At 43.4% G+C, this 18168-nt stretch overlaps 1 protein-coding gene across 8 annotated transcripts in view; it reads left to right on the plus strand.

Annotated features, from left to right (window-relative positions):
* Positions 1-18168, plus strand: part of NDST2 (N-deacetylase and N-sulfotransferase 2) — a 130076-nt gene that overhangs the window by 101319 nt on the left and 10589 nt on the right. For all 8 annotated transcript variants that reach the window (XM_085229866.1, XM_085229870.1, XM_085229868.1 and 5 more), the window contains 5 exons: positions 5174-6567; positions 11869-11956; positions 12258-12412; positions 13875-14060; positions 14480-14608. In XM_085229866.1, coding sequence (XP_085085992.1) covers positions 5575-6567; positions 11869-11956; positions 12258-12412; positions 13875-14060; positions 14480-14608 — 1551 coding nt within the window. In that variant the 5' untranslated portion in view covers positions 5174-5574. The remainder of the gene's footprint in view (positions 1-5173; positions 6568-11868; positions 11957-12257; positions 12413-13874; positions 14061-14479; positions 14609-18168) is intronic.

Consider the following 18168-nt stretch of genomic DNA (forward strand, 5'->3'; position numbering starts at 1 on the left):
AAAGTAATTACTGCTTCACTGCACAGGTCTTCTATCAGTCTGACAGCTGGCCAGCTGGCAGCTTTCCTCCTTACCACAGGTCTGTACCAGAAGAGGCCTGTCCCTGCATGGGGACTCATCTAAGCAGAGCGCAGCATTGCCTGGAGGCTCTAAGTATGTCTGTAGGAGCAGAGTAGGCACCGTTGGTGTTTCTTGCCTCTTTGATCTGAGTTTGGAATTCTTTGGGCAGTCTCACTGCAGGATTTGACTGGCAGTGGGTGCTAGCTGAAACACATGTCCAGAGCCCAGATGTGAGCTTGATTGGCAATTACATTACAATGTGGCTGTAACTTCCAAAGTATTTTTTTAATCCAGTATGTGGAATACAGCCACCCCCATTTTTCTGAAGGCTCACCATTTTCTGCTGATATTATTGGATTCTTCATATTCACAAGAGAGCTGAGCAGTACCTGCAGGCCTGACATGTGGGTAATCACTACAGCCAAGGGAGAGGTTGCAGTGTCCCAGGAGGAGGCAGGCAAGAGAGGAATTCTGTGTCATGATGACACAGTTAAAATGGAATGGGTTGGAAAATGGATCAAATTCTGTCTCTGATTACTTTGTAACTCAGTTACTGCAGTCCCTCTCATACCCAAAGCAACAGCTGTCTCTCAGGAAGTGCTGAAGAAAGACCTCTGAATTAGAGCTGTTGTAGATAAAGACAAGGTCCTGCCACTGTGCAGAAAGTTGGGTTATATTCTGAATAATCAAAGAGCTGTGGAAATGCACTTACTATACTGGTTTTGGGGATAGTAAAACATCCTGTGGCTCAGCTAGGAGGGAGCTTGAGTGACAGAAGTTCTCGATAAGGTGTCGTAGGACACCCACTGTCTTCCTTGTGCCTTGGGCATGAGTGTGTATGAGTGTACCAGTAGCCCCCAGAAAATATATGGACATTCTTGTCTCTAGTTTTGGATGAGTACTGGGTTTTTGTACCGATCCCCACAATAATTCAGAGTGCTGGAAATATCTAGAGATCAGATGCTGAAACCGCACAATTCTGATTATTATCTTGCTTTCACATCACATCAGTTGCCATGTGGTTTAGCAGCTGATAATTCTTTAAATGGTTTGTTTCACATTAGCACTGTATATCAGTAGGAAACAGATCTTCTAAGTTTTATAAAGGGTTTGTCTTAATGCTGGTGATTTGCGAGGTAGCTGATGATGGACCCGATGCTCTCTGATATAGCAATGCTTTCCTGGTGGGACGGGAGCTCACTGAGCCTGTGTCAGTGCACCAGAAAATAATACATCACTTCCTGTGCTTTCAGACTGCCTCCTCCTGCAGTTTGCACTCAGGCAGTGCTGGTAAGCTGGCAGTAAGAGATGTTGGAGCAAACATTAACTTACCTCTAAACTTGAAGTTTTTGTGGTGATGAATTCCAAGGAGTTCAATCTCAAAAGTGGAGCCAGGTATTTTCTTTTCTTTTGAGAGGGATTAATTTTCAGTATGGTGGGTGGTGGTTTGTTTGTTTATTTTGGTGTAGATTTTTCAGAGCTTTGTATTTTGAGTTGTGAGTGGTTTCTGACATTCTGACATCTCTCTTACCTTTCAATACAAACTTTGCTGGGTATTTTTGTTGGTTTTTTTTTTTTTTTCTTTTTTTTTCTTTGAACCTAAACTAGCTAATGTGGTCCCCAAAGAGCTTAACGCATGCTGTGCCAGCTGGCATGCCCTCTGGCTGTGAGGCCTTGTTAAAGAGATCAGAGCTGACAGATTCTTGAGCAGCAATCTGATACAGGCCTTTTTTTTAATTTTTTTTTATTTTATTTTTTTGATTTTTTGAGCTCACCCATGTAACAAATGGGGTCTTGTTTTGGAGCTTCGCTAGAGGCTTGAATGGAGTCATTGTTATCAAAACACTGCTGTGATTCACAAGTGCCCAGAAAGGGGCTTCCTCTCCCTCTTGCCCCTCAGTTGGGCTCTGCAGGTGTGATAGCCCAGTTTAAAACTCCAGTTTTGTCCTTATTCTGCAGAATAACCCAGCTGTCTTGTGATTTTCATATTTAAACTGATATCCAGGAAATTTGAAGCTACAGCTCCTTGCAAAACACTAAAACTGAAGTGGGAGAGGTGAGTGAGTGAACCAGAGAAGGTGCTCTTCAGATTGACACTTTGGGGCTAGAATCATAAAAGTAATGTATTACTTTGCCAGGCTTTGGCACAGATCAGTACGCTCCATGTTCTTATTGTTACAGTGGTGCTTAGATTACGAGTTCCACCGGAAGGCACTTGCTTGGAAGTTTCTGCAAGTAACACATGGACTATTGAGCTTTTAAGTCCCTCTTCACATTATTTTTGCCTGTGAAAACGCCATTTTGTCTAACACGTGAAAATCATGGATGTATCAGGGAATGCCAAGTATTCTAATTATTTCATCATTATTATCTATTTCATCTAAAGGCATCAAAAACCAAAAGGATTTGAGCTGTTTGGGAAGACACTGACTTGTAATTCTCAGTCTTCTCAGTCAAAATTGAGAATGTAGGACTCAGAGTGGAGTGTTTTGTATGGATTTATGGTGCAGGATTGGAATGAAGGCTGCTTTACTTCACAACTGATTTGTCTGGAGCTGTTTATTTGGCATGTCTTATATGGAATTCACCTCATAAAAAGATGCAGTATTTATTATGTGGTTCTCTCTAACCTGTGACTGCTTTGCTGAATTCTACCTCTCTTTGCCACTGCCTCTGCAGTAAAAACATGTCCTAGGAGCTCTAGTGCCAGGTAAGGATAGTAACATCAGTGCCTTCTATGCAGAGGCAATGGGGTGGGCAGGGCTTGATGTGGTGGTCCAAAGGCTGTTCCCCCATTTGCTTCTGACAGGTGTTTTGTGATTTCTGACGTGTTTTTGGATACTGAGTTGCCACACTGGCAGTCCTTATTGACTCAAACTGGAATTACGAGCTGTATAATGCATTCTATGCAGAGGGTCATGTGTTATCATTTCAGTATCAAACACCCCCCACACCCCCCGCAAAAAAAAAAAAAAAAATCCATTTGAATTCCATTTGTGTATTTTTTGTCATTTCTCCCCTGGTAATTTCTCCTCCTCTTGTCCTTTTTCCAGTAAGAATTTAACAGTATATAGAGGCAGAACAGAAAAGATGATTGATTGATTTGCCTTGAAGCAAGTGCAGCTTATTGTCAGTAGCTGAGCTGGGCTTCCAAAGCCACCTCTGTCATGAGAGAGGGCCATTTGGGCATGCAGGCTCCATCCAGTTGCAGTCTGGAAAACAGTGTGTTGGTTTTTTTTAAATCTTGATTCATCTGCTGCCTCGCAGTGTGACCTTCAACAAGATTTGCTGTATCAGGTTCTCCAACAGAATGTGGAGTGCAGTATACTTTATATTTACAGACTATGGTTCCTCACAGGGGATGGGTTTTGTTGTGCACTAAACAAGCCAGACTACTCTCCTGAGCTTATAGCATAGAAGTTGTTTCGGATAATAGTTAATGATCCTTATAAAGCTTGTATGAAGAGCACTCTATTTTGCATTCACTGTTACAAAATATTATATCTTTTTGTATAAAATCTGCTTTTTTTTTTTTTTTTTAATCTAAATCTCTACTTCAAGCAATACCAGCAGTGTGGAAAAGAAGCCTGGTGGGAATCTTTGGAGTGGCCTCATCTATGTGCTGATCTTTTCCTTGACTCAGAAGGATTTTTTTTCTGTTTAGTAATACACATTACAAAATAAGCATCTGTCTCACAAGTGGTTTCTTTTCTGGTGGAGCTGGTTGTTAAAACCCTCACTTATGATATAAAAACCCTTATGTCTGTCTTAAGCTCATGCAAAATCTTCTAATGTTATTTATCAGATGATAACAACGGGCTTAAAAATGGGAGGAATGTAGGGTGAACCGTTTTGTTAGTACTTTGTTGTTGTTGCTCTTGTGCCTCCTGGTGTTAGAGCTGTGCCAGCCATGTAGGTGGTTAGAAAGGCTGAATGTAGTGGAGCATGTCTGCAGGAGGGTTGCTGCACAAGTAAGAAAGATTTTGAGAGGAGTTTTTTAACTGCTATGGAAGGCTCATTGTGAGCACGACTGGGTGAGCGGCATGTGGTTTTCAGGGTGTTCCTGCTGTGCTCAGACGGGCAGCAGATGCTCCCTGAAAATATGCCGGTATCCACATTGTGTTGTTGCTGTAGGCGGTCCCATTTCTGGTAAGGGAGAGAAACCTACACAGTGGTTTAATATAATTTTTAAACCGAGAGGCTGCGTAGTTACTTTCCCTGGTGTTTGTGTTTTAGATGGGTTGGTGTGGTTGGCTTTGCTGAGCATTTTATCCTGGAAAAATAACAACATACAGTGAAATAGTCTGTTGTCATAAACAGAACACAGGAGGCGAGGGAGCTTCACAACATGAAACCTTCACATGAGTGGCATATGAGAGAAGGTGAGGAAGGTTTCAAGAGGTGTTTCTTCTCCAACTGTGTATGAACCAGTTGGCAGTGATGAGCCACACAGCGCAGGGGTGGCTTGTGCCCCCTGGCTCCAGTGATGCTCAAAGCATGCTGCCTTCATGGAGCAGTGTTTCAGGAGCCTTGGAAGAACATGAGTTCCCAGAAGTGAGACTGCCTTGTAGACAGGGCTGAGAACCAAGGAAAACTGCAGAACAAGACAGGTGGCAGGAATTTGAAACAGCCTGCTGAGTTTGGACATCCATATCCCAAGGTCCCAGGAAGTCACAGGCAAGGAGTCAACATATTGTTGTTAGTATAGAACGGGACAAGAAAGGCACTGTGAGGCTCTGTTCTTCTCCTCTCTGTATGGAAGCCAATGCTAGAATAAGAGCATTTTTCTATCATGTTCAGTGGCATAAAGAGGAGTGAGGGAAGGCTAGATTGCCCAGCCCTGTTTGCTGTGAGGTGTGAGAACCTCCCTCAGGGTGAGTGTTGCATCCTTGCACAGTGCTAGGATCTCTTTTCCAAAGGATGCAGTGGTGGTTCTGCAGCTCTGCCGAGCTGCTGTACAAAGCATGTGTGTCATTTCCCAGGGAGCAGGTCTGCCTGGTGACAGGCTAGCAATATTGCCCACCTAGCACCTGCTAGTCCTGCCATTTCACTTCAAAGCCATTAAATACCATGAATTCATACTAAGAATTGACTTTTTCTTTTTAAATTGCAGGATGCAAAGAGGTGCCATCATGTGAATGCAAAATTGCTAAATGAGAAACAGGACACCTGGGAAGGCTGAGCTGAAAGTGCTTGCGCACAGATGACAGACTGATTTGCTGTTGGAGACAACACTCAGGAAACCCCCCTCCTCCAAAAGACTTTCTGAGTGAGAGAAGAGGAACAGGAGGAAGCACACAAAAGAGCGATGGGAATTGAGGGCCATGGTTACTTGAGATAAATGGCACATCCCTGGGAGTCTAGCCTGGTAGCTGTTTGCTTTTGCTTTGTCTCTCTCCGCAGCTGCTGTTACTTTTTTGAAAGCTGCTGCTGGCTACTGCCGTGGTGGCACTGGAGATTTGAAGAGCGACGTGACTGCAGGGTGTGAGGAGGGGGTGGGCAGCCCGCCTCACCATGATTCAGTTGTGGAAAGTAGTGCGGCATGTGCGACAGCTAGAGCTCCACAGGTTGATCCTGCTGCTCATTGCCTTCAGCCTGATCTCCATGTGCATCTTGGCTTACTACGTCACGAACAGTCCCAAAATCAAGGAGCCACCACCCCTGCCCTTCAGTGACTGCAGCAACCAGCACCGCATCTCAATCCCACCACAAGCCAGCTGGAGGCTTACAAAATCTGTGGACACCTCACGCACGGATCCTGTGGTGCTAGTCTTTGTAGAAAGCATCTACTCCCAGCTGGGGCAGGAAATAGTGGCTATCCTGGAATCTAGCCGGTTTAAATACAGGACAGAGATCGCCCCTGGTAAAGGGGATATGCCAACGTTGACAGACAAAGATAGGGGACGCTATGCTCTTATTATCTACGAGAATATCCTCAAATATGTGAATCTAGATGCTTGGAATCGAGAGCTGCTGGACAAATACTGTGTAGAGTACGGAGTGGGGATTATAGGCTTTTTCAAAGCCAACGAGAACAGCCTACTCAGTGCACAGCTCAAGGGTTTCCCCCTTTTCCTACATTCCAACCTGGGGCTGCGGGACTATCACATCAACCCCAGTGCTCCTCTGCTCTATGTTACACGGGCTAATGAGGTGGAGCAGGGTCCCCTGCCTGGTGATGACTGGACTGTATTCCAGTCAAACCACAGCACCTACGAACCAGTGCTGTTGGCCAGCACAAAGTCCTCAGAGTCCATTCCTCACTTGGCCACCCACAAAGCATTGCATGCCACGGTGGTGCAGGATCTGGGTCTGCATGATGGGATCCAACGGGTTCTCTTTGGCAATAACCTCAATTTCTGGCTGCACAAACTGATTTTCGTGGATGCCATTGCCTACCTGACTGGCAAGCGCCTGTGTCTCACGCTTGATCGCTATATCCTCGTCGACATAGATGATATATTTGTGGGAAAAGAGGGCACTCGCATGAAAGTGTCTGACGTAGAGGTAAAATCCCCAGAAAATCATAGGCCTCAGATGAAATTCCCTTGTGCACGGTAGGCCAGGAATGTCAAGATTGCATTTAATTTGAGTGAAGGAGTCGATTGCTGCAATTTTTCTCATCTTAAACACAGAGAAGTAACCTGCAGAGATGCTGAGACACAGTATGCAATACTCTCAACAAGTTTTTTTCAGGTTTAAATGGAGCATATGCTTTGTAGGATCTGGCATCTCTGAATTTAAAAAGAGGATGTCTGTGATGGTCTGTCCTATCCTCCTTTTTTACATAGGGAATAAGCCTATGTTGAAACCTATAAAGAAGCTGTAATGGAAAGGCTGAGTACCAGCTATGATGGCAGTAAGCCTATGACAGCGGCTGCCTTAAAGTTGTTTTGGAAACATGCTGAAATGAAGGGCAATATGTTCTTTCAACCAAAGTTAGAGAATATCTGGGGCAAAGATATAAAACAAAGTAATTTTCCACGTGTGTATCCCCTCACGTGAACTAAACCTAATTCTTAACATATTTCCAGGAGCACCTCCTCGCTGGGAGTCTTAGCACTTCTTAGGTTTTGTATGCATCCATGCAGGATGCATCTTTCAGCTTGTCTGTTTTTTCAGGTGTGAGATTTTAAATCTTGGTTCTGATGCCAAGTTTAGGTTGGGATCTGTTTAGATCTTGCTGTTTAGAGCTAGTTTATCTTTTTAATTCATTCAAAGCTGCATACTTGAAGCAGCTCTAATTGCATACCATTGTTTATTTTACTTGCTCAATTCCTTAATAATCCTTTACAGCCACCTTTGATCATGACTAACTGGGAGTTATCAAAAAAATAGAACAATTGTATGTAACTCTACTTGAAAGAAAATGCTAACATTTTCTTCATTTCACTGCAGTATCCCTTTGTTTTGAGATACTGAAGTGCTCTGAAAGTGTATTTTGAGTGATCACAGTATTGTCTTGCACCTTCTAGTTCAAACTCGTGGAGATTCCTAGTTCTGTGCTGTCTGAGCAGGTTACAGACCAGTGTGAGAAAACAGGATAGTTGACCAAAGCTTTTGGAGGCAAAGGCTGTTCCAGTGATGATAAAAACAAACCCAGACAAGATAATTCCAAAAGATGCTTTGTTTGGGTTTTAACAGTGAAATGGAGGAATAATCTGCGATCAGTAAGCAGAGAATCTCAGATAAAGCCCAGATTTATCCATTTAAAAGAAGTCCTCTGATTGCAGAGTCATGAGAGGTTAATGAATTTTTATTTTTTAAAAGCGAGAAATAACAGCATGGATTTGTTGATAGCCTCTCGCTGTGGGGAGAGGGGAATATAATAGTGACGGAACAGCTGGCATTTTCTTTGGCCTTTTATATAAAAGCTGTGTTTCAAGGCTGCTATCTCAACACACAGTTCCTTATCTTGAAGCTTAGATTACAGTGGTCGGGGTAGTGGTTTGAAGATTGGATGTTGTGTGAAGGTATAAAATTGACTCTGCTATCCCAGTGAGCTTGTTTGCCGTATGCGGATCCACGTTCAAACAGCTTCCCAGACAAAATGACTATTAAAAGGAAATGCTGGATATAATTTGATTGAATGCATGCGTGCCTATGGTAGATGTCCAGCATGAGATGAGAGATGTTTTTATTTGTGATGTTTAGAGGAGGACTGGTTAGCTTTTTATCTTAAAAAAGGAAAAGAAAAAAAAAGAATCTTGTTTGTTTTTACTTTAAAGATGCTCGCCCCTTGAGTTCCTGTTTCTGCTGAAGGGCTGGAGCAAGAACTTGCAGTCCTCTACTGAAGTGAAGCACTTGGGAGCTGCTCAAAGAAAATGTTTTTCCTTTGTAAAGTTCACCAGGGATTGAACTGCACATAATTAACAAAACAAAATCTCAGAGAATCCTTTCTCTTATCAACATGTCCACATTCAGTCTCTTGTAAAATCATAATCCCCTGAATTTACCAAACCTCCATGGAACTGGCCAACAAAGACTAATACAGAAAGGATCTGGCTTTTGTGATCCTTCCTGGTCTGCTTTAGGTATAAGGAAAGAAGATTAAGCAGATGAGTTTTTGCCTCTCTGGTGGTAATCTCTACAAGGGCATAAATAGCAAGCAATCATTGCTCCTGATTCTGAGAGCAAGTTAAGTGAAAATTGAGGACTTTGGGTTATTGAATGGTGAGGGCAGAAGAGAGTCTAGTAAGGACAGCTATCAATCAGCTCTCGCCTTTCTAAATTGCATATGATGATCTTGGCAGAAATCAAAATACCCAGCAATTCTAACTGCCTGATTCTGGCATTGTAGGGGAGCTGGGAATACAAGCAAGAGTGCTTTCTCTTTTGACAGCACTGTTCTGAGCTATGCCAGTGCTACCACCAGGCAATGAGAAAACTGCAGAAGATCCTTTTGAGAATGTGCTGCTCTGTGATGGGCAGTTCCACTGAAGGAGGTGTTTCTGTAGCAGTGCTTTGTATGCTTTGCTTTGGATGTTCCCAGTATACTTTGCAAAAGTATTTATCATGTTCTTTGTCCAAGGTTTTCCAAACTTTATGGTATCCTCTTATCCTAGCCATCCACCTTTCAACCTTGTTTCCACATTTCTTTTGCTGCTTTTTTAGAGATACTTCAGATAGAGGAGATAATATTCAGGGTTTGTGTGAAGCAGCTAAAATCACTGCAGAAGCTTTTTAGAAGATTAAAAAACATGCATATTCATAGCTAAAAAAGCAGAGTGATGTGAAAGTTGAATTCTGTATTAATGTGATGCCTAGATGATAGACTCTTGATGGACTGTGACAAGCATTAAGTCATTTTGAGCTCTCACAGGGCTCTGTTGGACACCCCATCTTTTCCTCCTGGGATGAGCCTTGCTGAGCTTCTAGTAGAAAGCAGAGATAGGGAAGGGGCCTTTTGGGCTGGCTCGTAGACAGATATACATCTTGGAAGGATTTTTGGAAAGGAAGACAGAAAAAAGAAATTTGTGAAGAGTGATTTTCTAAGGTAAGAAGCTTTCCTTTATAGAGATGGGGAACAGCTAAAATACAAGCTCTGCATCCAATGAAATTCCTTAAACATGGACTTGAAGATCTGCTTGCATCTGGCTAGTTAAGTAAAAGAGAAACAGAGTGCAGGGATGTCAAGTGAGAAACACCATCTTCCCAGCCCATTCCCACATCTGTATTGTTTTGCCTTGGATTGGAACCCATATGCTAGGGAACAGTGGATGATAGGTGTTTTTGTTTGTTGGTTTGTTTTTGAGTGAATCTCCAAATATTTTGCTTGGCACCTTACTCTCTTTGATCCTGTGCAGGTGAAAGGCATTTATTCAGACATACACTGTGCCACCTTACAGCTCTGAGAAAGACCGAGCATCAGTGCAGGGATGGCACATGATGAGCAATAAACCCTCCAGGAAGGCAGGGCTCTGCTAGGCTCCACGGGGCTCCACAGTCTCAGAATTGCTGGGGCCCCCACGGACTCTCCCTGGGTCCCTCCCCAGCCACAAAGGATTGCTGCCTGCCAGAGCACAGCTTTTGGGGATTTATCATCAGACAGATGTGTCGTCATGGTAACCCCAGCCAGGCTTTAAATCTCCCTCAGCACAGAGAAATGCTAAGCCTCTTAGCTGCTGTCTTTCCTCCCTCTACCTTCCCACTCAAGCTTGAGGAAGTGGATGTGCCTTTCAGGGCAGCAGAGAGAAGTGGAAAGGCGTGGGACAGCTCTGGGGGCAATATGAGGAGGCGGCACTTTCCTACCTGAGTTTTCCACATGCTGATTCCATGCTGGGAGTGGTGGTGTTACCTAGCCGGGCAAACAGGCTCTTCTCTGGAGAGAGAAGCACAGCTGTTAGTGCTCCCTGCTATGGGATAAGTCCCTGTGCCCTGTGTGAAGGGAACTTGATTTCCCATTGCCTGTTCAGGAATTCGTGCAGCAAAAAAGGTTTCAGCCATCAGTGCTGCTGGTATGTCACCTTGTTAAGCCCTACTTGCATGTGTAGTGGGTTCTGGAGATGTCATATGCCATCTATCTCTCAAAATACCACCCTTGAGTAGGAACTGGGATAAAGGTGTGGTAGGTATGCGGTCATGGAGGAGGTGGGATTTCTGTTAGAAATTTGTCCTAGGCTGGCATTTGTTCTTGCTGTTGTATGTGTGTGTGGAGTTGGAGAATGAGCAGTTAAGTGTTTCTCTAAGGAAAAGTCTGAAAGTTTTGTTATTTGGGGCCATTGGAAAGCATGGGGAGTGACTTCAGCACTGCATTTATCCCAAGGCTGGTGTTAAAGGTCATCACCTTGGTGCATCCACTGCTGAACTGATTTCTTAGAAAAGCTGTTAAAATGTAAATAACTGTGGGGACAGGACCGTCTCTGTCACCTGCCAACAGCCCTCCTGCCAAGTCCCTCTTTGATCAGGAACTGCTCTCATAGGGAGCTCCATCAGTGACGCTGTTCCCAACATAGAGGTAGTAGCAGAGTATGCATTTTAGGGCTTTGATTTTCACTGTTTTCTAGCAGAAGAAATTTGACTGGAATTAGCGTATATCTTGCTCATGGCATACTGAGCAGTTTTTTTTTCTGTGTAGTCTGTCTGCTGTTGGAGCTTGGGGTTGTGGCAGAAGGCTCCTTCCCTTTGGCTATAGCAATTAGTTTGGACATTCAAAGCTGAAGGCAAGCAAGAGAGAACCTGTAGGAGAAATCATGACTGTGAATGTCAGCTTGCCCAGGTTTTTTTTTCCAGAATCCAGGAAAATTTCCAGCCAGAGCTACCTCCCTGTCATTGCAGGACTCCTTATGTGGGTATTTCTGTGAATCCACCTTTCATCTTTGAATCCTCACCTTGGAACACTTAGTTACTTAGTTTGTGATGCAGTTGAATTCTTTTCCTCTGCACCATGTCCAGCTCTATCTTGCTTTTCTTTAATCTGTAGACTTGGAGAAAGGTAAAAGGTCCCAGCTGAGAGAGAGGGGAAGGGAGTGTTGAGGTTGATCCTGGGAAGACCAAGGGAGCTGTTGCTTGGAGGCGAGATTTGTCCCTTTGCTTCAGCACAGGCGCTGTGGGTACTTTACAGTGAGGTGGAGAGGATGTATGAGAGATGGAGGTGACTGTGTTTTTAAAGCAACATCGTTCAGTAAGGCAAGATGGTACTTCACATAAAGGCTCTATGTAGGAACCATTGGCTTCGTCACTCCACAGGTAACAGTGCCTTAGCTCCATCTCCTGTGACACCTCTTCAGACTGAGCTGGCAGCAGCAGAGCAGAGGAATCTTACAGAACAATTGAGTGTGAATTTTCTTTTTCCTTTCATTCAAACAGGCTTTACTGAGCACCCAGAATAAGCTGAGAACTTTAGTCCCGAATTTCACCTTCAACCTGGGCTTCTCAGGGAAATTCTACCACACAGGTAAGCCTCTGGTACCCCTTTGTCCCAGCACCTGCATATGGCCCACATGTTTGTGGGAGCTTCATGGTACCCGGACAATGTACAGGGCACATTCTCATGTAGTTCTGTTGTCGCTCTTGGCAGAAGTGATGCATCTCTTTTACCACCTGCAACTTTTGTCAGCTCCCTACCTTACTCTTTGTGCATGTGCATCTGTGTAACACATTACTCAGAGCTTGATCCTCTGTTGGAACAACTGCTTAGAAACATTGAGCCTTTCTTCTGCTTTGTGTTTTTGCATCTCCTTGTCTGCTCTTTGTAGGTACAGATGAGGAAGATGAAGGTGACGACATGCTACTCAAGCATAGGAAGGAGTTCTGGTGGTTCCCTCATATGTGGAGTCACATGCAGCCTCATCTTTTCCACAATGTCACTGTGCTGGCTGAGCAGATGAAGCTCAACAAACAGTTTGCTGTGGTAAGAGGCATCTCATTCCTTTACAGTACTAATCCTAAAGCATTCTTCCCCTGGAATAGCTGTTTAGACCCTGCTGAAGACAAATACTAGCCAAGTAACACAGCAGCATTTAAGAAAGCTAGCCCTAAAAGTTTAAATTGGTGCATGCCTCCTGCTGTCTTCAGGCAAGAAACAGAATTCTCATGCCTGTCTGTGCAGTGTTTCCTGGCACCTGCATGGCCCCTGGCAGCTCCACCACATTCCAGGGTGCAAATCCCAGGGCTCTGGTTTGCTGAGGTGTGAACTTGTTGTAGCATTACCTTCCAAATCCAATTATTGTATAAACTGGCAGTGAGAAGGCATTTCCTGTACAATCCTTATTCACGGTGGTTTTGTAGGAAGTTATCTACTCTGTAGTATAAAATGCTCTGTGTCCTGGCTCTGGCCTCCTCAGGTAATACTGGAGGGAGTCTTTTATCTAGGAAGTCCAGGGGAAAATCCCTGGTTTTGGCAGAGGAGGAGGGAAACCTCGAACATCTTGCATTATAGACAGTGTCTGCTTCATGCTTACAGCAGAGTTGAATATAGTGTGTGTTTGTCTGAAAAGATGTGTCCTTTTCACCCCTAGTTTGATTCTGTTGAAAGTAATCCCCTTGGGAATAGCAAGCTGCTGTCTCATGTTCCCATGACACATGCAGAGTTGGAATGATCCCAAATTCAGAGTACAGTTGCAGCATTATAGAAACAATTTCATCTCCTTCTTTTCATGCTTAAGTAACATTGTAGTCTCTTGCTAAGAGAGAAAAAGCTCAGAACACAGTTACACATATTTAACATAAAACAAGCTAGCAGTGGGAAAGGAAGGCTGTTGCTTCATTTAGGGGCTCTGGTTTTATTGTGTACCACCAGGGCAGAGCTGTCATCATTCATATTGTTACCAGAACCACATAGTGAAATTAAGAACCATGAAATTCAGATATCTCTTGTAATTTATAGCTCTGGGCCCCATATCTTCAGCCTCAACAGCCACTAGTTTCATGCCTGCTTTTCTTTGAATTGCTATCTTCAAGGCAAGCCCCAGCTGTTGTCTTCTTCCCTTCTATGTCAGTTAAAGATATTTTGTTTTCCTGCTTCAGTGGCTCAGACCTAGGCATTGTGGGTGTGGCTTAACAGCACTGATTAGTTCATTTGTAGTAACCGAAGAGCCTGACCTGAGGCTTTGAATTAATCTGACTTGTTACACCTGCAAGCTACAAGACTGTTCTTGCAGCAGCTGTTCCAAGTGCTGAACATTCTTGTTGGTCCAGAATCGCCCTTCCTATTTCTATAGATACATAATGCAAGAAGTATCTCAAGTTCTCAGTCCAGAGAGATTTCTTTTTACTCTGTCCTCTTGGCTCCAGCTTGGAAACAGTTGCTTAATGATCCTTAGTAAGAATAATAGTTAAGTACTGGATGATCAAGATATGTATTCTGCTTCCAGGAGCATGGGATCCCCACAGACTTAGGCTATGCTGTAGCCCCCCATCATTCTGGGGTTTATCCTGTCCACACACAACTCTATGAAGCATGGAAATCTGTTTGGAGCATCCAAGTAACAAGCACAGAGGAATACCCACATCTGCGACCTGCTCGGTACCGGCGTGGATTCATCCATAATGGAATCATGGTGAGCAGAGGCCACAGGCTCCTGAGCAGTGCACGTTTCCTTCCCAGGGGCACTCTCCTAATGACCTGCAGCAAAAACATAAATCTCAATATCATCCATATTTCCAACATTATTAAGTGAAGTAAAGAGAAGGAACTTGGCTACAGTTTTTTTTTCATTTCTTAGTAGAATTCAGAGGTCAGTACTGAACAGAGAGCAAAATTAAGCATGACAAGATTAAATTTATGTCCCACTCACTTATTTGTTTGTTAAGTGCTGTGCTAAGTAAATGTCTGAGAGGAATATCAAAGAATCCTCTGAAATTATGTTACTTATATCCCTTACTCTTCATATTGATCTATATAGTACTGCTTAGATACATCCATGTATAGATTTCTGTTGCATCTGCCTCTTACCTATCTTTTCTTCTATATTGTCAGGTTCTGCCTCGACAGACCTGTGGCCTTTTTACTCACACTATCTTCTATAATGAATATCCTGGTGGCTCAAAGGAATTGGACAAGAGCATTCGTGGTGGTGAACTCTTCCTGACAGTGCTCCTGAACCCAGTAAGCTCATCTACAAGGGGGATCAATGTGTGGGTGTCTCAGCTTATTCACATGATGTGGGAAAAGACTTGATCCTGGGGGTGATTCAGTGCAATAATTCATTGCAGTGTGGATATCTTCAGTGTTAGGTTAAAGAGATGTGAAAGAGAGGGCCAAGGAAGCTGTGGCTATTTAAGGTTGCTTTGCTTTACTCACTGCTAAGGAGGAAGTATTGAGTGTTGGCAAGTGCAATAGTCCTCATCTAGAAATGAGCCAGGATGATGTGCTGAGTGTGGCCCAGAATGAAGTGGTTGTTGCCTACACTGCTGCAACTTCTTGAATTATTAGTGAGATGTGCCTTGGTACCTTCTGTCCCACACACATCTGATTCTTGTTGGCTTGTCCTCAGGCTCACTGATGAATTTTTATTATAAGTGCTTTCTCTGGGCTTTTCTTTAAGCAATGTACTTTCCATCCTTTCAGAATGTATATACCGAAAGCAATTACTGTATGCTGTTTTTTGTGATGTAGCTGTCACCCTAAGGGAATTTTGGGGATATCTGTGTCTGACACAGCTGTTTCTCATTTAATGCTTATCTGTTCCATCAAGACACCAAGCTACTGTACTACCTTCAACATTATGTAGCCCTTCTCAATTTTTAGCAATGGAAGGCAAATGACATATTCTCACTTCCCATTGAAGCTGGGACGATGTGCTAGGTAGAAAAAAACAACGACCAAAAAAAACCACCCCAAAAACAGTCATTAAAAAAAAATCCTAAATGGGTAGGAGATTAAGCTTTGTAGCCCTCTCCAACTGTAGATCACAGTCCTTCACTTTCATGCTCATTGGTTGCTGTCCTTTTTGTCTGATCCTATGTAAGATAGCTTTCTCAATTCTGCTCCTGAATTTGTTTCTTTCTAAAGCTGATTTGGCACCTATTGTCATCCACTTATCTGAATGAACATTGCCCTGCCATGTTTAGATAGTGATTTTTGAAATGTCTACTTCCATAGCCATTCCCGATGCTTGTCTTTTCTTAGAATTTCCAAGTTTCTGCCTTCTTAATTCTCCTTTATATATCTTTTCCATCATTGCCCAAGTTTGGGTAAGAACCTGTGCAAACCAGTCCAAGAGAGAGCAGCTTGTTTCTGACTAGGTGTGAGCCATGGAGTACTGGTCACAGTTATTGAGTACTTGTTTTGTCAGATTTGTCATGCAACATCAGTGACTGTGCTCCCCATGATATTTTCTTTCATTCCCTGCTTCCTTTGGATCTTGATTGTAGGGCTGAATACAGAGCTTTAGCCACCTTTGGCTGAAGCTGCAGAGGCTCGGTGAATCAGAAAATCAAACTTCTTCTCTTAGTGAGCTTTATTTTTTTTTTGTTTTCTCTTTTTTCCTAGAGCTTTGTGCTTCTCCAATCCTAGAACCGTGGTAGTGAAAAAATCCTTGCAATGTATTCTGGGTGCATCACACGCAGGTTGTAGTTTACAAACAAGTCCTGGGTTTCTGAACATTAGCCTGTGACCAGTTCTGACCTGGTGTATTATCTGTAGAAGTTACAAGTCTACAGTAGACCCAGCTAAGAAGCTGTAGAGGTTTATACTGCCAGTTCTGGAAGCCAACCTTCAATCCTCCTCACCACAAATAGAATTATTAACTTTACGCGCAGCCAGCAAATTCACCTTAATCAAGAGTCATTCATAAGGAGAAAGCTATTCTTGGCTTTAAGTATGGAGTGATCTTTGCCATCATTAGTCAGATCGAAAGTGAAGCTTTTCTGGATCTCTGTTCCCATATGTAGAGTTTATTTCACCTCGTCCTACTTTATAATAGCCAGATTTTAAAGACACAAATAACCACTGCAAAACTTAAGAGCTCTAGATCTCTCTTAGAAAACCAGTTGCCAGGCTAATTGAGAGATCATTCTTGGTCTAGAAGGCTGTGTCAAGAAATTTTTTAAAACTTAGTTTGTAGATCCACCCGTTAAAATTTACTGATAAGCGTGTGAGCATTGAGGCAGCTGAGAGTGATTTATGATCCAAGAAAGCTTGGGAAGATTGTGCTCTGGTACAGGATTGGCTTACTTGCCAGCTATACTGTTGGCTCTTTGACTTTCAAAACTCAGATGCCTTCAGACATTTCATATGTTTACACTTTCCCTTCCTTTTGGCAGTGCAGCATTCCGCTCTCTGTCAGCGGTGGAGGACCATGCTTTAAGCTCCTTTTCATTCATTGCACAGTGATTCAGACTCTTGTATTCCTCCCACTCTGATAGAGCCATCTCAGAGAGTTGATAGAAAGCTGGCCAGCCCTCAGCCCCAGCAGTGATCCGCAGCAGACTTGGACCAGTGTCTCTCAATCCTTTCTGGTGCTTCCAGCTCTCTTTGAGTGGGTATACATATGCAGGAGTCTCCAAGCCTGTGTGCATGTGATTAACTCCACAGTGCAAACAGATGATGTTTGATCTTCTGACTAGTGAACAAGGTTTGATGTCAGTAAAGAGAATAGTTGTTGATGTTTAATGGACAGGCTGCCTTGTGCCCAGTCAGTTTCCCAGAAGCAAAGGACATCTTTCTGATCATTTCCATGCCGTTGTTATTGTGGAAGGGAGTGAGAGAGGAGGGCTGTGTGACCATTGAGCTAGTCCTGTGTGTTACTGATTGTGGATGGGGGAGAGAAAGAAACAGAAATTGAATGTAGGTTATGTCAGAAGTAGTACATGGAGCTGTTTTGCTACCGGTAGCTGTGGCAATGCACTGCAAGCTTCCAAGCCTTGTTTACCAGTGCATATGTTACAGGGTACGACTGCACACTCAGAAACACAGGGAAATGGTTGGGCGTGTCTTATCTTCTTGTAAACCACGTTGCTGGAGATTCTGCAAATTGCTGCATTGCTTGTGTGAGCATGGTTGGCATAAATATTCTACTGAATACAGTTAGTCTTGAGACATGGTTGCTAACATTGGTCACATGCAAACCATTTTTTTATTCTGGAAACCCTGCAAGTGTCCCAAATAGTGACCTGTGTCCTCCCTGCTTGGATTATGCCAGTGAGAAAGCCACTTTTTGCAGCAAACTTTTTCTCTAAGTATTTTACCAGCAAATCAAAGGGATGAGCCACCTTTTGGTGTAACGCCATCCTCCTGGTGTTTGTCAGAAATGGGCAAAAGACAACATGGCATACATCCTTTTGCCTTCTGATTTTCTCCACAATGTGGCTCAGATCTTTCTGTGTTTTGCTGTGTTGTATTTAGAATCGAAGAATAATAGAATCCTTAGAATTGGAAGGGACCTTTAAAGGTCATCTAGTCCCAACTTGCCTGCAATGAACAGGGATATGCACAGCTTGATTAGGTTGCCCCGGGCTTGATCCAATGTCGCTTTGACAGTCTCCAGAGATGGGGCATCAACCGCACCTCTGGGCAACCTGTTCAGTGCTTCACCACTCCCACGGTAAAAGATTTTTTCCCTATATCCAACCTAAATCTACCCTCTTTAAGCTTGAAGCCATTTCCCCTTGTTCTGTCAGCACAGACTCTGCTGAAGAGTCTGGCCCTTTCTTTCCTGTAGCTCC

Source organism: Meleagris gallopavo, chromosome 8, assembly GCF_905368555.1.
Source record: "Meleagris gallopavo chromosome 8, MGAL_WU_HG_1.1, whole genome shotgun sequence".
NCBI lineage: Eukaryota > Metazoa > Chordata > Aves > Galliformes > Phasianidae > Meleagris > Meleagris gallopavo.